General features: G+C 46.5%; 2 protein-coding genes across 4 annotated transcripts; both read right to left on the bottom strand.

Annotated features, from left to right (window-relative positions):
- Nucleotides 1–7,320: 7,320 nt before the first annotated feature.
- On the bottom strand, nt 7,321–8,419 carry LOC123072283 (putative glutaredoxin-C2). Its single transcript, XM_044495849.1, has one exon. It carries the CDS (start codon nt 8,392–8,394, stop codon nt 8,080–8,082), a length of 315 nt encoding a protein of 104 aa, XP_044351784.1. The 5' UTR covers nt 8,395–8,419; the 3' UTR covers nt 7,321–8,079.
- Nucleotides 8,420–8,441: 22 nt separating this feature from the next.
- LOC123072282 (uncharacterized) lies at nt 8,442–12,652 on the bottom strand. Of its 3 annotated transcripts, none has more exons than XR_006434978.1 (2): nt 11,294–12,652; nt 8,442–9,534 (listed from the first exon to the last, which is right to left on the bottom strand). XR_006434978.1 is itself a non-coding variant. In XM_044495848.1 (1 exon), the coding sequence occupies exon 1, from the start codon at nt 12,579–12,581 to the stop codon at nt 11,352–11,354; it is 1,230 nt and encodes a 409-aa protein (XP_044351783.1). In that variant the 5' UTR covers nt 12,582–12,652; the 3' UTR covers nt 11,143–11,351. The 3 variants fall into 3 exon arrangements, 1 of the variants encoding a protein (XP_044351783.1); XR_006434979.1 differs by having other exon boundaries at nt 8,442–9,416; XM_044495848.1 differs by lacking the exon at nt 8,442–9,534 and having other exon boundaries at nt 11,143–12,652.
- Between the last annotated feature and the right edge of the window lie 4,044 nt (nt 12,653–16,696).

Raw genomic sequence — 16,696 nt, 5'->3', positions numbered from 1 at the left:
GTCTTCATCATATAAGACCCAACACAAGAAGTATCGAGCATGGTGCGATCATTGAGAGAAAGCCGAGCATACATTTTTTGAATAATCACTTCTCTTGAGAACTCATGATTGGGGCATGAATATAACATTGACTTAAGACTCCCCCAAGCTTGAGTGATGCTTTCTCCTTCGCAAGGCCAAAAATTATATATATAATTAAGATCACGATGAACAAGATGCATAGGATAGAACTTCTGGTGAAATTCCAATTTCAATCGTTTATAGTCCCAAGATCCCGTATCATCACATAGCCTATACCATGTCAATGTGTCTTCCTTCAAAGATAGAGGGACGACCTTGTTCTTAACAACATCATCGGTCATACCTGCAAGCTTAAATAATCCACAAACTTCATCCACATAGATAAGGTGTAAATCAGGATGCAATGTTCCATCTCCTGCAAAGGGATTAGCTAGCAGTTTCTCTACCATACCCGAAGGAATATCAAAGTAAACATTTTCAGTAGGTTCAGTAGGTTGAGGAGCAACTCTTTGCTCTACTGGTCGGGGTGAAGATACCCCGAACAAGCCCCTCAAAGGATTAGTTTCCATAGTAACAAGTGACAGTAAATTTCAGCACACTATATAAATGTTTCCTTACCAAGTTCCACTCACCAAAGGCGCTTCACTCCCTAAAAATGGCACTAGAAAAGAGTCTTGATGACCCACAGGTATAGGGGATCTATCGTAGTCCTTTCGATAAGCAAGAGTGTCGAACCCAACGAGGAGCAGAAGGAAATGACAAGCGGTTTTCAGTAAGGTATTCTCTGCAAGCACTGAAATTGTAGGTAACAAATAGTTTTGTGATAAGATAATTTGTAATGGGTGACAAGCAATGAAAGTAAATAAAGTGCAGCAAGGTGGCCCAATCCTTTTTGTAGCAAAGGACAAGCCTGGAAAAGTTCTTATAATGAGAAAAGCGCTCCTGAGGACACATGGGAATTATCGTCAAGCTAGTTTTTATATGATTCGCGTTAGTTACTTTGATAATTTGATATGTGGGTGGGCCGGTGCTTGGGTACTGCCCTTTCTTGGACAAGCATCCCACTTATGATTAACTCCTATCGCAAGCATCCGCAACTACAAAAGAAGTATTAAGGTAAACCTAACCATAGCATGAAACATATGGATCCAAATCAGCCCCTTACGAAGCAACTTATAAACTAGGTTAAGCTTATGTCACTCTAGCAACCCATCATCTACTTATTACTTACCAATGCCTTCCTCTAGGCCCAAATAATGGTGAAGTGTCATGTAGTCGGCATTCACATTACACCACTAGAGGAGAGACAACATACATCTCATCAAAATATCAAACGAATACCAAATTCACATGACTACTAATAGCAAGACTTCACCCATGTCCTCAGGAACAAATGTAACTACTCACAAAGCATATTCATGTTCATGATCAGAGGAGTATTAATATGCATTAAGGATCTGAACAAATGATCTTCCACCAGATAAACCAACTAGCATCAACTACAATGAGTAATCAACACTACTAGCAACCCACAGGTACCAATCTGAGGTTTGGGTACAAAGATTGGATACAAGAGATGAACCAGGGTTTGAGAGGAGATGGTGCTAGTGAAGATGTTGATGGAGATTGACCCCCTCCCGATGAGAGGATCGTTGGTGATGATGATGGTGATGATTTCCCCCTCCCGGAGGGAAGTTTCCCCGACATAACAGCTTCGCCGGAGCCCTAGATTGCTTCCGCCAAGGTTCCGCCTCGTGGCGGCGGAATTTGATCCCGTAAGCTTGCTTATGATTTTTTGCAGGGTAAAAGACTGCATGTAACAGAAGATGACCACCGGAGGGCTGCTAGGGGGGCCACGAGGCAGGGGGGCATGCGCGCCCCCCACCCTCGTGGACGGTGGGTGCCACCCCCCCCCCAGGTATTTCTTTTGCTGAATAATTATCATTAATTCCAAAAATGACTTCCGTGGAGTTTCAGGACTTTTGGAGCTATGCAGAATAGGTTTCCAATGTTTACTCTTTTTCCAGCCCAGAATCCCAGCTGCCGGCATTCTCCCTCTTCATGTTAAACCTTGTAAAATAAGAGAGAATAGCCATAAGTATTGTGACATAACCGTGTAATAACAACCCATAATGCAATAAATATCGATATAAAAGCATGATGCAAAATGGACGTATCAGAGGAGTTCATGTATTCACTAAGTGCTAATGCTTTGTTCCAGTTCTTTATAAAAAGGAGGCCTTAATATCCCTTAGTTTCTTTATGGACCCTGCTGCCACGGGAGGGTAGGACAAAAGATGTCATGCAAGTTCTTGTTATAAGCATGTATGACTATATACAGAATACATGCCTACATTACATTGATAAATTGGAGCTAGTTCTCTGTCGCTCTAGGTTGTGACTGTTACATGATGAATGTCATCCAGCATAATTATCCATCACTAATGCAATACCTATGCTTTTCATATATTGATCTTTGCTAAGTTATTACTGATGTTACAATCACTATAAAACTGCTATTGTTACTGTTACCGTTACTATTGCTGCTACCACTTCTATCAAATTATCATACTACTGTGCTACTGAGCACTCTGCTGCAGATATTTAGTTCTCCGGGTGTGGTTGAATTGACAACTCAACTGCTAATACTTGTAAATATTCGTTGGCTCCCCTTGTGTCGAATCAATAAATTTGGGTTGAATAATCTACCCTCGAAAACTGTTACGATCCTCTATACTTGTGGGTTATCACATCCATCGATCGCATCGCGCTCTGTTGGCGCGCCGCAGTACGAGTGAGTGAATGAATAAATAGGAGGATAGGATAACGCGAATTTGTGCTGCTACTGACCCCTACCACCACACACTCGAATCACCAAGGATGTATTTGATTACTTGCATATCCCCCAAGCAGGCCCAGTGGGTGCCAAAATGCGTTTGGTAGCATACTTGGGGGCCTAGCTTGCACGCGCATGGACCTTAAAGCATCCCACAGCCTGGCTCGCTAGGATGCTCGCATGGACCTTCCAGCGAACCAGGATGAGTTGGACGCAAAAAGTCAAACGCCGTGCACGACGATGTAGGGGGATCAGGCGCGGAGATGGCGGCAAGCCGAAATCTACCGCGCAGGATGTTAGGAAATCTAGGCTCACCCCCATTGCTCGCTCACCTCTTGCTCTAGGACTATCCTCTCCTCAGTTCTCCACCGACGGCGGTGACTTAGATCCGCGCAAGCGTCGACGATGTTGGCGCCAGTATCACTAACCGCTAGCAGGAGCTGCTTCTCCCCTTCTTCTCCGGCTCTGTCTCATCGTCCTCGTCTCAGCCATGGCCTCCGTCCTCCTCGTCAGCTCCAAACCTGGTAAGCATACAACCCCCCCCCCCCTCCTATATTCATTCACTAGGCATGATGTTGCTTAGATTTTGCCATTGCTTACCAATACATCGATGTCTAGATGAACGAACAAAGTTGGTGATTTAGTAAGCAACACTCATAGCAGTGATACGGGCCTAGATGGTGTTTGTTTACCAAAGAGCAGTTCGTCGTAGTGAAAATCTTGTCATTAGGTATGGTCCATTGTTCATCCAAGATACAAAGAGGATCGCCAATCTGAACCACATCCACAACAACAACGATGTTGATGCTAACATGCTTTGAATGCGTCGAGCACCATTTGCCATGCTTGTGAAGACCTTTAGGAACATGGTGTTACTAAAAGATAACATCCACACCTCTGTGGAAGAGCAAGTTGCCATGTGTCCTTCATGCCATCGGTCATAATCAGAAGTTCGGGGTTATTCACAACACATTCAGGAGCTCCAATGAGACCATTTCTCGATATTTCAAACAAGTGTTGTATGCCATTGGGGGGCTCCAGAGGGGAGATGATTACGGCACCAGCCGGGCAAACTCGGCACAAGATTCCCACGAGCCCAAGATGGTATCCGTATTTGAAGGTGAGCATTACTCGTATTTCATGACATAACATGCTTGTAATGTTGTCATATAGCCATAGGAATACGTTTGCATGCCATCACATGATTGTATTGGCACCATAGATTGTACTCACATCACTGCTAGAGTGCCACATGCTACAACATATAGGGGGTAGAAAGCAATACACTAGCTAGAATGTTCTTGCTGCTGTTGACTTCGATCTGAAGTTCACATATGTGTTGGTTGGCTGGGACGGATCGCCCCATGATGCTAAATTCTTGCTGACAGCATGGCAAGGCATGATAGCATCAATAACCTTGATGGCAAGTTCAACCTAGGATATGCTGGCTATGCATGTTGGCCTGGTATTCTTCCACCCTTCAGGAAAACCAGGTACCATATGAATGAGTTCTCTTCTAGGAACTACCCTAGGATTGCGCAAGAATTGTTCGATCTCAGACACTCCAGCCTTAGAGTCACGGTTGAGAGGGCATTTGAAGCTCTGGAGAATCGATTTAAGATCTTGGATCAGAAGCCATTCCACCCTTACCCCACTCAAGTTAAGCTTGTTCTTGTTTGTTGCATTCTGCATAACTAGATCCTGCAACGGGGTTATGAAGAGTTCGGGTCGGAGGAGGAAGATGTGACTGCCGATGATGATGACTCCCTTCATGGTGTGGAGGCACATGACAGTGAAGCTTGGAAGACCAAAAGGATGGAATGGGCTGAGGCAATATGGGCAAACAGATGAACCACAAGGATCTGAAGAACAACATCAACAACAGGAGAGGAAGCAGTAGCAGATGAAGATGAAGTATCAGCAACAGCATGACAGGAAGAAGCAACAACAACACATGATGGACACCCCCTAATTAAGTCATCGATGAACTATCCCCTATTAAGCCACATGGCTATTAACTTGTGGTGCTATTTGTTAGGAGCTAGGACGAACTACTATTTCATTGCAAAATTGTTTAATTCGTATTGCATTTGTAGCGTGATGTTCTAATAATGTAGTGTGTAGTTCACCACATATACAGTGTGAAGTGAGGAGAGGTGAGAACATCACATGTCGTGCTCAACCAAACGCCATGTTTTGCACGTTCACGGCCTTAAACCCGAACTGCATGGCAACCAAACGCCAGGCATTGAAGTGCTCGGTGGTGCAATGTAGTATACCAAACGATGTGCAGAACATGGTTTTTACACTGCACTAGCTTAGTGTGTCCCTACTCGGCCACATATGCAAATTGACAAAAATTACGCATCCCAAGCATACCTGCACACATCTAGTAGTATATCTAACTACACTCTCTCCAAGTGAATTATATTATATTTCTGTCTCAAGTCATAAATCGAGCGTGAAAGGTCCCAAGAATCGGAAGTAGATCGTCTGGCGTAAACCCAACACCATCCATCACCAGACCTGCGCCGCGAACTACAACCCACAGACGACAGTGCAGCCCAGTTCAACGTAAGGGTAGGAGGGACTGCAACACATTGGCCGACAAGTTTGGTGAGAGAACAGGAGCAAGTTGAGTTATGTATTAATGTTCAATACAAGATTTTTTTTAATCCATGAAATGATGGATTACTAGTGTAATTCTCAGGACACTTCTTCGGTGCAACCCCCTAAACACATCAACGGAGCTCTCATTAATCAACTTTTTTTAACACGGTACAATCAAAGTAGCTCACATACATGAGCATTTATTCATCCCTATGAACATACGCACACACATCATATCCCTATGAGCACCTTTAAGAGACTGAGCTGATATACCATATTGAGGTTTTACAAAGTCACCGCTGGCGCCTCGCAGTCGAGGGGAACATCTCCGCCCACTGAACAAACATCACCGGAAGCCTGAAATAAATTCAGGAATAATGCGAGCACCAATGTCAAGTGTAGGACTTGAAATCTGATGGGCTGGGGATACCACTATCCTCCTAACCATCCAACCACGGGCTGGTACACGATAATCACCTTTTTTTTTAATTTGATATTCTAGAGTCATCACAAGACTGAACACAGGAAGAACTAATGTACGAGTAGGAAAGGCGTGAGAACGAGACCACAACGAAAAAGGTCGCCTTCCCTTGGCAGAAGAAACGATCACCATCGGGACGAGCTACCCTGCTCTTCGATTTTGTGCGTCTGTCTTCCTCTTGTTGTCTTCCTCGTGAAGGGCTCACACAACTAGATCAATCTTTCATCATCACATTAATTTGAAATTGTTCAAGGTTTCCCTTTTGTCATGAAAGAAATTGATAGTTGAAATTTGAAGTACAAACGGCGACAGACCAACAGAAAAGGCAGCCGTGAGGGAATCGGGTCGTCTCCAGGATCGATTCCCTCGGCAGTATTTCTTTTTACGCCAGATGATAGATGATGGATGGACGGTGCTGGCCGATCTACGTCCCTCGGCAGCAGTTCTTTTTACGTCAGAAGACGGTCTGGATACGAATCCCAAGAATCACCTGACCTTGTGTTGCTCTTTTTAGAAAAAAAAAAATAAACTACGACCGCCTAGGCTGCCTATATTGATTTGTTTCAGCGGTGACATGGCAAACGGGCCATAGCAGCAGCTCAATTTCTCCTTTCTGGCTCTGCCCTGCTTCCTGCGTTCTTGACTCTGCTCTGCTCTCGACGGTTTTGGGTTTCATCGCAAGCAGGCTGTGAGGGACAGGATATAGTAGCAACTAGTGGAATCGATCTATTACAACTCTCTGAAGTGGTAGCTGGTACAGATCGGATTACAAGAAAGGGGCTAGTGTTCTTGCGAGATGAACTAGGTCAGGTAGCCGCCGCCGCCGGGTTCGGGGATCCACTGGATGCCTTCGCTTGTGAGTGAGATGCGCTTAAGTAGTGGTGGTAGTCCTGGGCTGGGCCGTCTTCCATTCAGGGCCGAGGTACTTGCTGTTGGGCTTGCGGGCGCGGCTGGACCGCGCCTGTCCGTGCTGGGCCACGTCTGCTGGTGGGGCTTCTCCGTCAGGGGCGTTGACACAGGCACCAAAGTTTGATGATGGAAACTGACAAGTTTGCGTCTTGGAGGATACTGAGCTCAACGTCAAATTGTTTTCATGTAAAATTTGGTTTCTTCCCATGCATGATATATACTCCCTCCGTTCCTAAATGTAAGTCTTTTTAGAGATTCCACTACAAACTACATACGGATATGTATAGACATATTTTAGAGTGTAGTTCACTCATTTTGCTCCGTATGTAGTCCATAGTGGAATCTCTAAAAAGACTTATATTTAGGAACGGTGGGAGTACCCATCACTTTCAGGATTTTGCCTTGGCACCAAAGGAACTATCCTGGCAAGAGATACTACATATGAATACGCCATGCCATCAGCAGTGTCTTTCAAATGCAGTGTGCCACATCAGCATAGTGTCTTACAAATGCAGTGTGCCACATCAGCAGAGTGTCTTTCAAATGCAGTGTGCCACATCAGCAGTGTCTTCCAAATGCAGTGTGCCACATCAGCAGTATCTTTCAAATGCAGTGTGCCACATCAGCACTCAGCATGCCGAGCCAATTGGGCCAGTGCATCTACCTCAACAAACTGAGCTCACTGGATCAGGTATCTACATAAACATACTAACCTCTCGGAATCACTCCGGTTATCTACGGAGTATTCTATGGCTCCGAGAAAAATGTGTGTGATATGATACTATGGACCTGTTCGGATCCTCTCTGCTCCAGAACTGCGGTTCCCGGAGCAGAGGGAGTGGCAGCACAATTTCAGGGAGTGGCTCAAACCGAGCTCCTCGTTTCCTCTACAGTGCGGAGCGGAGTTTTGAGATTGGAGAGGTTCCGAACAGGCTCTATATATACCGTGGATTCTCTCACGGCCTTAGCACAACAGCTAGCTAAATTAATCAACACAAGATAAGCATAAGCTCCTTTTATATTGCTCAGGATGCTCATCTCTTGCCAAACATCCTTTCCTTCTGTCATATGACAACAAGAGGTACAACTGAAAGATCATGACCCTTAATATGTTTGATGACCTTTCCAAAATTATGTAGCTGCACTGCACGCACTATATGATCTCTTATGATCACGCATAACTGCACGCACGCACAGCCACTGCTGTCCCTGACTCTTCAGTTCAGAGCCAAAGGGCGCCGGCCTGGCGGAGGAGCGGCACCAGCTGGCCACTGAGGTGCAGCGTCATGACCTTGTCTGTGGGACCGACGAGCCTGCCACCGATGAAGACCGCTGGCACGGGCGGGCTCCGTCTGACCATGCTGGCGAGCGCCCTCTCGACGTCCTTCCCGCGGGGGTCCTTGTCCAGCTCGTGCACCACCCAGCTCACGCCCAGCTCCGTGAAGAGCGTCTTCACTGCGTGGCACATGCAGCAGTTGCTCGCCCCGAAGATCACCACCGCCCGCTGTGACACCAGCTTCGTCACAGTTTCTGCCATTGCAGATCAAGCGAATTGGTGGCTAGCCTGTATGCTGCTGTTCTTCGGGTTTTGTGATCGATATATTCTGGTCAGCTCACTTAACTTGAGCTTGATGTAGGCTGTGGTTTCTTGGAGTTGGATGATGGTGATGATCCAACGGTGCTTATTTATAGATGACTGCGGCGGGTGAAGAGGGAGTGGTCGGCGCAGTGTTGCAGGCTTGATTGAGGTGCAAGGGAATCTCTATGAGATGTGGCTAATCGGGAAGAATATATGTTCTCTGTCTAAAGGTTCTATTCAACCACCTTTTCTAATCTTTGCTTTTGAGAATTCGGAGAGGCCAAAATCATACAGTTAGCTATGACCACGAGGGTGGCTGATCCTTGATATTTATTTTTAAATAGTGTCTCGAATAAGTAAAGATGAAGAAGAATCAAGATTCGGGACAGGCTGAACTTTTGTTGTTAGTATCATACATAGAAAAATGGCGTGAAGAATCAAGATTCGAGATAGGCTTAAATTTTGTGGTACCAACTGAATCAATTCTTCAGCTGATGATTTAACAGGTTCCTGATTAAGCTAGGTTTAGATACACTCTAATTGCCTCTTTTGCCATTTGTGCGTGAGAAGGAATACCAGTGGACATGATGCATCACATCTAAAACCCCTTTATCTAATGGATACCACAAAATTAAGTAGAAAACACACCTAAAAATCTCCCCTACAACTACAAGTAGTGAACTAGTGATGATGGACGGACTGGACAAAAATATTTTGGAAAAAATAAATAACTTCTAATGTGGAAGATGGATATCACAACTAACTTTCAACATGCTCACCTTGTTGTATCATTTGAGCCATACCTGTCCAGAACACAAATGAAGCTTCCCTACCACAAGTTGTACTTTCAGTCATTCTGTTCCAATTGCTGCTCCTCATTTTTACTTACCTGTCTTCCCAAGGAATTTTTACACTACTGATCGCCATGATAAAATCTTCATTATCAACAAGTCTTCATATTGGAAAATATCTTATAAACACTGCAGTCAAGCTTAGAAGATTCAGTGCAGTTCTGGTTGATATCTCACAATACGCTTCTGTGAAACTTCAAGTTCATTTAATGAAATGACAGATGTTATTAAGATGAATCTTGCACGACTGCAGATAGAGTTGCACACATTGTTAGACAGTCATGAAAAAATCAATGCATGCAAAAACACGTTTCAAACTAAGGAGTGGAATTAAACATAGTGAAACAACATACATTAGTCAAAGGAGATGCAATCAAACCAATCTGGATAATTTTTCCCTCATCAATTTCCATTACCTCATCAGCAACATACCTTCCTATTACAGAAGTCATACCCAGTGAAGATATTACAAAGATCAAACGCAGGGGGGAACTTTCCACCTGATCATGCCCTACATTCCGTGCCGGGAAAACAGGCAGCCAGATCATCATAAAGGGAGAGATATCGGTTTGACTGTTTCGAATTCCTTGACTTGACTGTACTTTTATCCTTTCTAGACCAGATTTTAGTTAAGCAACCAGCCAACCACTGAAGATTATACAGACCAAACGAGAAAATCTTGAGTTCACCATTTTTTTTTAGAGAAAAGGCGTTAGCCCGACTTTATAGATAAAGCCACAAGTTCACCATTTACCTTTCCTTTCATAGAAATTACATTCAAAGGTATAAAAATGGCACTGTTCCTATGGTGATTTTGTCATTGTATCAAAGGAGACATGGCAAGAAAACTTAGTTCTAGCTACCACCTTTTGGGAGGGGCCAAAATCATACAGTTAGCTATGGCCAGGGGAGTGGCTGATCTTCAATAATTCTTTAATAGCGTCTCGAATAAGTAAAGATGAAGAAGAATCAAGATCCGAGACAGGCTGAACTTTTGTTGTTAGTATGGTATATAGAAAAATGGTGTGAAGAATCAAGATTCGAGATAGGCTGAATTTTGGTGGTATCAACTGAATCAATGCTTCAGCTGTTTCATCAGATTCCAGATAAGGTAGGTTTAGATACACTATAATTCCTTGTCTTTTGCCATTTGTGCGTGAGAAGGAATACCAATTGTGTGGAGTTGTGGACATCATGCAGCACATTTTCCTTTTCTGGATGCCATTGCGAATTTGGGATAAAACTCCATCTAATGAATTCTAGCACCTCCTGTAATCTTTGCTTTTGGGAGGGGGCAAAACCATACAGTTAGCTACGGTCAGGAACCTGGCTAATCTTTGATATTCTTGTAATGATGTCTCGAATGAGTAAAAATGAAGAAGAATCAGGATTCGAGATAGGCTGAACTTTAGTTATTAGTACCATACATAGAAAAATGGGTGGTGGTATGAATCAAATCAATGCTTCAGTTGATGATTCATCAGGTTCCTGACAAGCTAGGATTGGATGCACTCTAATTTACTATTTCTGCCATTTGTGCGTGTAACGAGGAATACCATTGTCATGGAGTTCGTGGACATCACACGTCACATTTTTTTCTGCATGACATTGGGATAAAACTTCTATGGCATCTATCAGCAGTGAACTAGTGATGAAGGGTGGATTATAGTTTTGTGGACATACAAAATGGAAAACAGAAGTCAGTTTTAATGTAAATACAAAATGACTGACCCCCCTGTGTTATTTCTCTTCCAGTTGCTGCTTGTCATTTTTATTTGGCCACCATTCAAAGTTCTTCTACACAACCGAGCATTACCTCATATATGGAATATATCTTATACAAACTACTGTCAGCTTAGAAGATCAGTGCAGTCTTGCTGGATATATTGCAGTATACCTCTGAAAACTTCAGGTTTTTTACAGAAATGAACATAGGTTCTTAAGACCCAACTTACATGACAGCAATATCTACTGTTCTAGGTAGAGAAATAACTCAAAGTACATACCTCTCTATTACAGAAGCCATACTCAGTTTAGATAGTACAACGATCAAACACAGGGGGGTCATTCCTCATGTCCCACGTTCTGCGCTGGGAAGATAGGCGGCCAGATCATCATAACAGGGGATACACGTACGTGGCCAGCAGCCGCACGTTTATATCCACATTCATCTGCCCCCCTCCGGTAGACCTTCTCAACCACCCTGCTCCTCAGATGAACATAAAACAGAGTGCCACTTGCTGGATGATCCAAGAAGACAAAGTCGGCATTGTCCCCGACTGCAACAACATCAAGACAAACATCATGAGGAGGAACCCAACTGTCCTCTGCACGAGGTGTGCATGCATGACCCTCATGGACACAAAATGTGTCCAGCAGCAGCCAGCCTGCATCATTATCATCGCCCGACATCCGATGGAGCCACACACTGAGCTGAAACCCGTCTGCACTGACAAGATAGATCCCTGCATCCTCGGCGCATGAGAGCATATAGTTCCTCCGCACTCCAGCTGGTAGCTCAAGGGTGAAAAGACTCCTGGTGGCCAAATCTAGACCCACGGTGTACCCAGAGTTGGTCACCATGAAGACTTTGCCATGGACGGGTGGTAGCATTTCAAGGAAGACTGTGCCATTTGGGGGCTCTATCTCTGATTCCATGTCAGGGACGCACCATCGGCCAGATCTCAGGATGCACACCTCCGCATACACTTTTTGCCGGTCCTTCCACAGATTCACCAAGGTGATGCCGTCGCGGCCCCCATCCTCGGGTAGGAACAGCTCAGTGAATTGAGTGCGCCTCTCCCAGTAGTTACGGTGGGCGTGGGACAGCAGGGTTAGTGGGAGGACGGTTGAAGACTCCCCGGCGAGAACCGGCACCACGAGGGGGTGATCAAATCTGCCGGCGTGGAATACCTCGATGATGAGGCGGCCGCTCCGGCAGTGCTTGATTCGCGGGCATCTGCGGGCGAAGGCGGCGTCGCAGGAGGAGGTCGCGCGGCGTATGGGCGCGGCGAGCTCCGGGGGCTGCCGCGGGAGGGGCACAAAGCGATACCTGCCCGGGTAGCCGACGCAGACGCCGAGGAGGCGGGGCGGGTTGCGCTCGCGGAAGCGGCGGAGGAAGGCCGGGGCGGAGGCGAGGAGGAGCCACCGCTTGCAGACGAGGGCGGCGTTGACGAGGCTGGTGGGGAAGGCGACGCAGAGGAGTATTTCGCGGAGGAGGTTGTCGTCGTCAAGGACCGATGCCGCCGATGCGGCCGCGGCCGCGGCCGCCGGCGTCCGTCGATCTCCGTCCATGAGTTTGGCCGGACAAATTTGGGGAATTTTTCTGGGGGAGGGGGGTTTCGATGGGTTTCTTCGGTGGGAGCGAGCAGAATACGACGGGGGAATAGCAAAATACCACTAGTCAAAACTTTTTATAAAAAAAATATTGGCACGAGAACTGCCAAATCATATTTTATTAGAAGAAGAGTGGGACGAGAATATACCTGGCCATAGCTCAGGCCGGGCTGGGCTTTGGGCCGGGCCTAGCCAAGCCTGACGCAAAAAACCCAAGCCCGGGCCCGGCCATCAGGCCTGTTTTCTAGGCCCAAGCCCAGCCCGAACACATAAAAGCCCGTCGGGCTTCGAGCCGGCCCGGCCCGACCTTTAGAAAAACGCAAAAATGACAGGCCCGGGCCCAGCCCTGCCCGGCTTTTGGGCTCAAAATCTAGACCCGAGCCCGGGCCGTGGGCAGTGCCTGGCCGAGCCGGGTCGGGCTTTTTCGGGTCGGGTCGGGCCGGGCTTCCCATGGCTAGGTATAGATGAAAACAAGGCCTCGAGCGATTTCCTCCCTATAATGCAACAGCAACGGATCCATTTTACTTTTAGGTAATTTAGTTAGAGCATCTACACCCAGACCTCTTGTACCGGCCTAAAACTCCCGGACTAACATGTAAGGAAAAATCTGACTCAACCGAACCTCTTAAATCATGGACAAATGCCCGGCTGACCGGCATCCCTCATATCTAATTCAAATGTAGGGTGGATATGGTGCGACCTGGGAACGCCCGGGCGCGCCGCCTGACAGGCCTGGCCCACCACCGGTCCCACAGCTGTCCCACAAAAACCCCAATCCGGACGCCTCACTCTGAACCATAGCTCACTCTCTCTCGCTCCATCCTCTCCTCTCCCTCTTCGATTCCGATCCCATCCACTCCGATGTCCAGCTCCGGCAACGACTTCGGCTCCAACCTCGACTACGAGGAGGAGATGGCCCTCAGCATTGCATTGGAGCAGCCCAAGGTGGACGTCGGCGCGCGGCTCCAGATCAGAAGCGTCGCCGTAGCTCCCGCACCACCAATGCATGGACGCCGGAGCTAGACCCTCCCAGCCCGCGCACAGCTCCGCCAGGACAACGCAGTCCGCACCCTCCTGCGTCGTCTCCTTCCCCTGTCGGCCGCTCCTCCACGCGGGCAGCGGCGGGTGCTAGTGCCCGTGCTGCCAGCCCGCACACGCACTCCGGAATATGGGGCACGCGCCGCGAGAGGCAGCGAGCACGGAAGAGACACGCGGTGGAGGAGTCCGCACGTCGCCGCCACGGGATGCAGGTGGAGCCCGACGAGGACGAGCGGCTCCTTGCATAGGTCTACCGCCAGTCCCTCATGATGAGGTGACGGACGCTCGCCACCTCCGACGGAAGAACGCCAAAGCGCTCCGACTTGCTATTGAGCAGTCGGAGCGGGAGACGAAGGAGGCAGCGGTGGAGCAGGCTCGGATCGACAAGTTAAAGCGGGAGCAGGACAGGGTGGTCCATTGGATGTAGGGGCTCATCGTCCTCTCCGATGACGACGACGATGATGGCGGCGACTGCATAGCCACACCTCCTCCTCGAACGACCAAGACCCTCTGATGTCTACTACACAACTTATTCTTGTAGACCCGTGTTGGGCCTCCAAGCACAGAGTTCTGTAGGACACAACAAATTTTCCTCAAGTGGATGACCTAAGGTTTATCAATCCATGGGACGCACAGGATGAAGATGGTCTCTCTTAAACAACCCTGCAACCAAATAACAAATAGTCTCTTGTGTCCCAACACACCAAGTAAAATGGTAAATTGTATAACTGCACTAGTTCGGCGAAGAGATGGCGATACAAGTGTAGTATGGATAGCAGATATAGGTTTTTGTAATCTGAAATAATAAAAAAAACAAGGTAACAAGTAACAAAAGTGAGCAAAAAGGTATCGCAATGCTTGAAAATAAGGCCTGGGGTTCATACTTTCACTAGTGCAATCTCTCAACAGTGCTAACATAATTGAATGATATAACAATCCCTCAGCGTGCGACAAAGAGTCACTCCAAAGGTCATATCTAGCGAAGAACATAAGATGAAATTGTTTGTAGGGTACAAAACCACCTCAAAGTTATCCCTTCCGATTAATCTATTAAGCTATTTGAAGGAAATATGCTCTAGAGGCAATAATAAAGTTGTTATTTATATTTGCTTATATCATGATAAATGTTTATTATTCATGCTAGAATTGTATTAACCGGAAACTTAGTACATGTGTGAATACATAGACAAAACAAAGTGTCCCTAGTATATATGCCTCTACTTGACTAGCTCGTTAATCAAACATGTCTATGTTTCCTAACAATAGACATGTGTTGTCATTTGATGAATGGGGTCACATCATTAGAGAATGATGTGATGGACAAGACCCATCCGTTAGCTTAGCATAATGATCGTTAAGTTTTATTGCTATTGATTTCTTCATGACTTATACATGTTCCTCTGACTATGAGATTATGCAACTCCCGAATACCGGAGGAACACCTTGTGTGCTATCAAACGTCACAACATAACTGGGTGATTATAAAGATGCTCTACAGGTGTCTCCAAAGGTCTTTGTTGGGTTCGCATAGATCGAGAATAGGATTTGTCAGTCCGTGTATCGGAGAGGTATCTCTGGGCCCTCTCGGTAATGCTCATCACTATAAGCCTTGCAAGCAATGTGACTAATGAGTTAGTTGCGGGATGAAGCATTACGGAACGAGTAGAGCGACTTGCCGATAACGAGATTGAACTAGGTATGATGATACCGACGATCGAATCTCGGGCAAGTAATATACCGATGACAAAGGGAACAACGTATGTTGCTGTGCGGTTTGACCGATAAAGATCTTCGTAGAACATGCAGGAGCCAATATGAGCATCCAGGTTCCGCTATTGGTTATTGATCGGAGATGTGTCTCGATCATGTCTACATAGTTCTCGAACCCATGGGGTCCACACGCTTAACGTTCGATGACGATATGTATTATATGAGTTATGTGTTTTGGTGACCGAAGGTTGTTCGGAGTCCCAGATGAGATCACGGACATGACGAGGAGTTTCAAAATGGTCGAGAGGTAAAGACTGATATATTGGAAGGTTACATTCGGACATCGGAATGGTTTCGAGAAGTTTCGGATAAGTTTCGAAGTACCGGGAGGTTACCGAACCCCCCGGGGGACTATTGGGCCTTCATGGGACTTAGTGGAAGAGAGGAGGCAGTGGCTAGGTGGAGGCGCGCGCCCCCAGCCCAAACCGAATTGGACTAGGGGTGGGGGCGCCCCCCCCTTTCCTTCTCCTCCTCCACCTCTTTCCCCTTCTCCCCTTCTCCGGAAAGGAAAGGGGAATCCTACTAGGACTAGGGAGTCCTGGTAGGACTCTCCACACTTGGCGCGCCCCCTAGGCCGGTCGCCTCCTCCCCTCCTCCTTTATATACGGGGGAACGGGAGCACCCCAAAGCACATCAATTGTTCTCTTTGCCGTGTGCGGTGCCCCCCTCCACTGTTTACTCCTCCGGTCATAGCGTCGGCGAAGCCCTGCGCAGATCACATCATCAACACCGTCACCACGCTGTCGTGGTTTTGATGTGTAGGTAAGAATGGTTCTTGCTAGAAGCTAGTAGCAGCCACGTAAAACTTGCAACAACAAAGTAGAGGATGTCTGACTTGTTTTTGCAGGGCATGTTGTGATGTGATATGGTCAAGACATGATGTGATATAAATTGTTGTATGAGATGATCATGTTTTGTAACAGAGTTATCGGCAACTGGAAGGAGCCATATGGTTGTCGCTTTATTGTATGAAATGCAATCACCATGTAATTGCTTTACTTTATCACTAAGCGGTAGCGATAGTCGTAGTAGCAATAGTTGGCGAGACGACAACGATGCTACGATGGAGATTAAGGTGTCAAGCCGGTGATGATGGAGATCATGACGATGCTTTGGAGATGGAGATCAAAGGCACAAGATGATGATGGCCATATCATGTCACATATTTTGATTGCATGTGATGTTCATCTTTTATGCACTTATTTTGCTTAGTACGGCGATAGCATTATCCCTCACTAAATTTCAAGGTATAAGTGTTCTCCCTA

The sequence above is a fragment of the Triticum aestivum genome, chromosome 3B, assembly GCF_018294505.1.
Source record: "Triticum aestivum cultivar Chinese Spring chromosome 3B, IWGSC CS RefSeq v2.1, whole genome shotgun sequence".
Taxonomy (NCBI): Eukaryota; Viridiplantae; Streptophyta; class Magnoliopsida; order Poales; family Poaceae; genus Triticum; species Triticum aestivum.
Note: the sequence above shows the minus strand (reverse complement) of the source record. Positions and strands in the feature narration are given on the sequence as shown.

Bases quoted from the DNA above. Each gene is read 5' to 3' on its own strand.
- LOC123072282 (XM_044495848.1), bottom strand. From the start codon at position 12,581: ATGGACGGAGATCGACGGACGCCGGCGGCCGCGGCCGCGGCCGCATCG.
- LOC123072283 (XM_044495849.1), bottom strand. From the start codon at position 8,394: ATGGCAGAAACTGTGACGAAGCTGGTGTCACAGCGGGCGGTGGTGATC.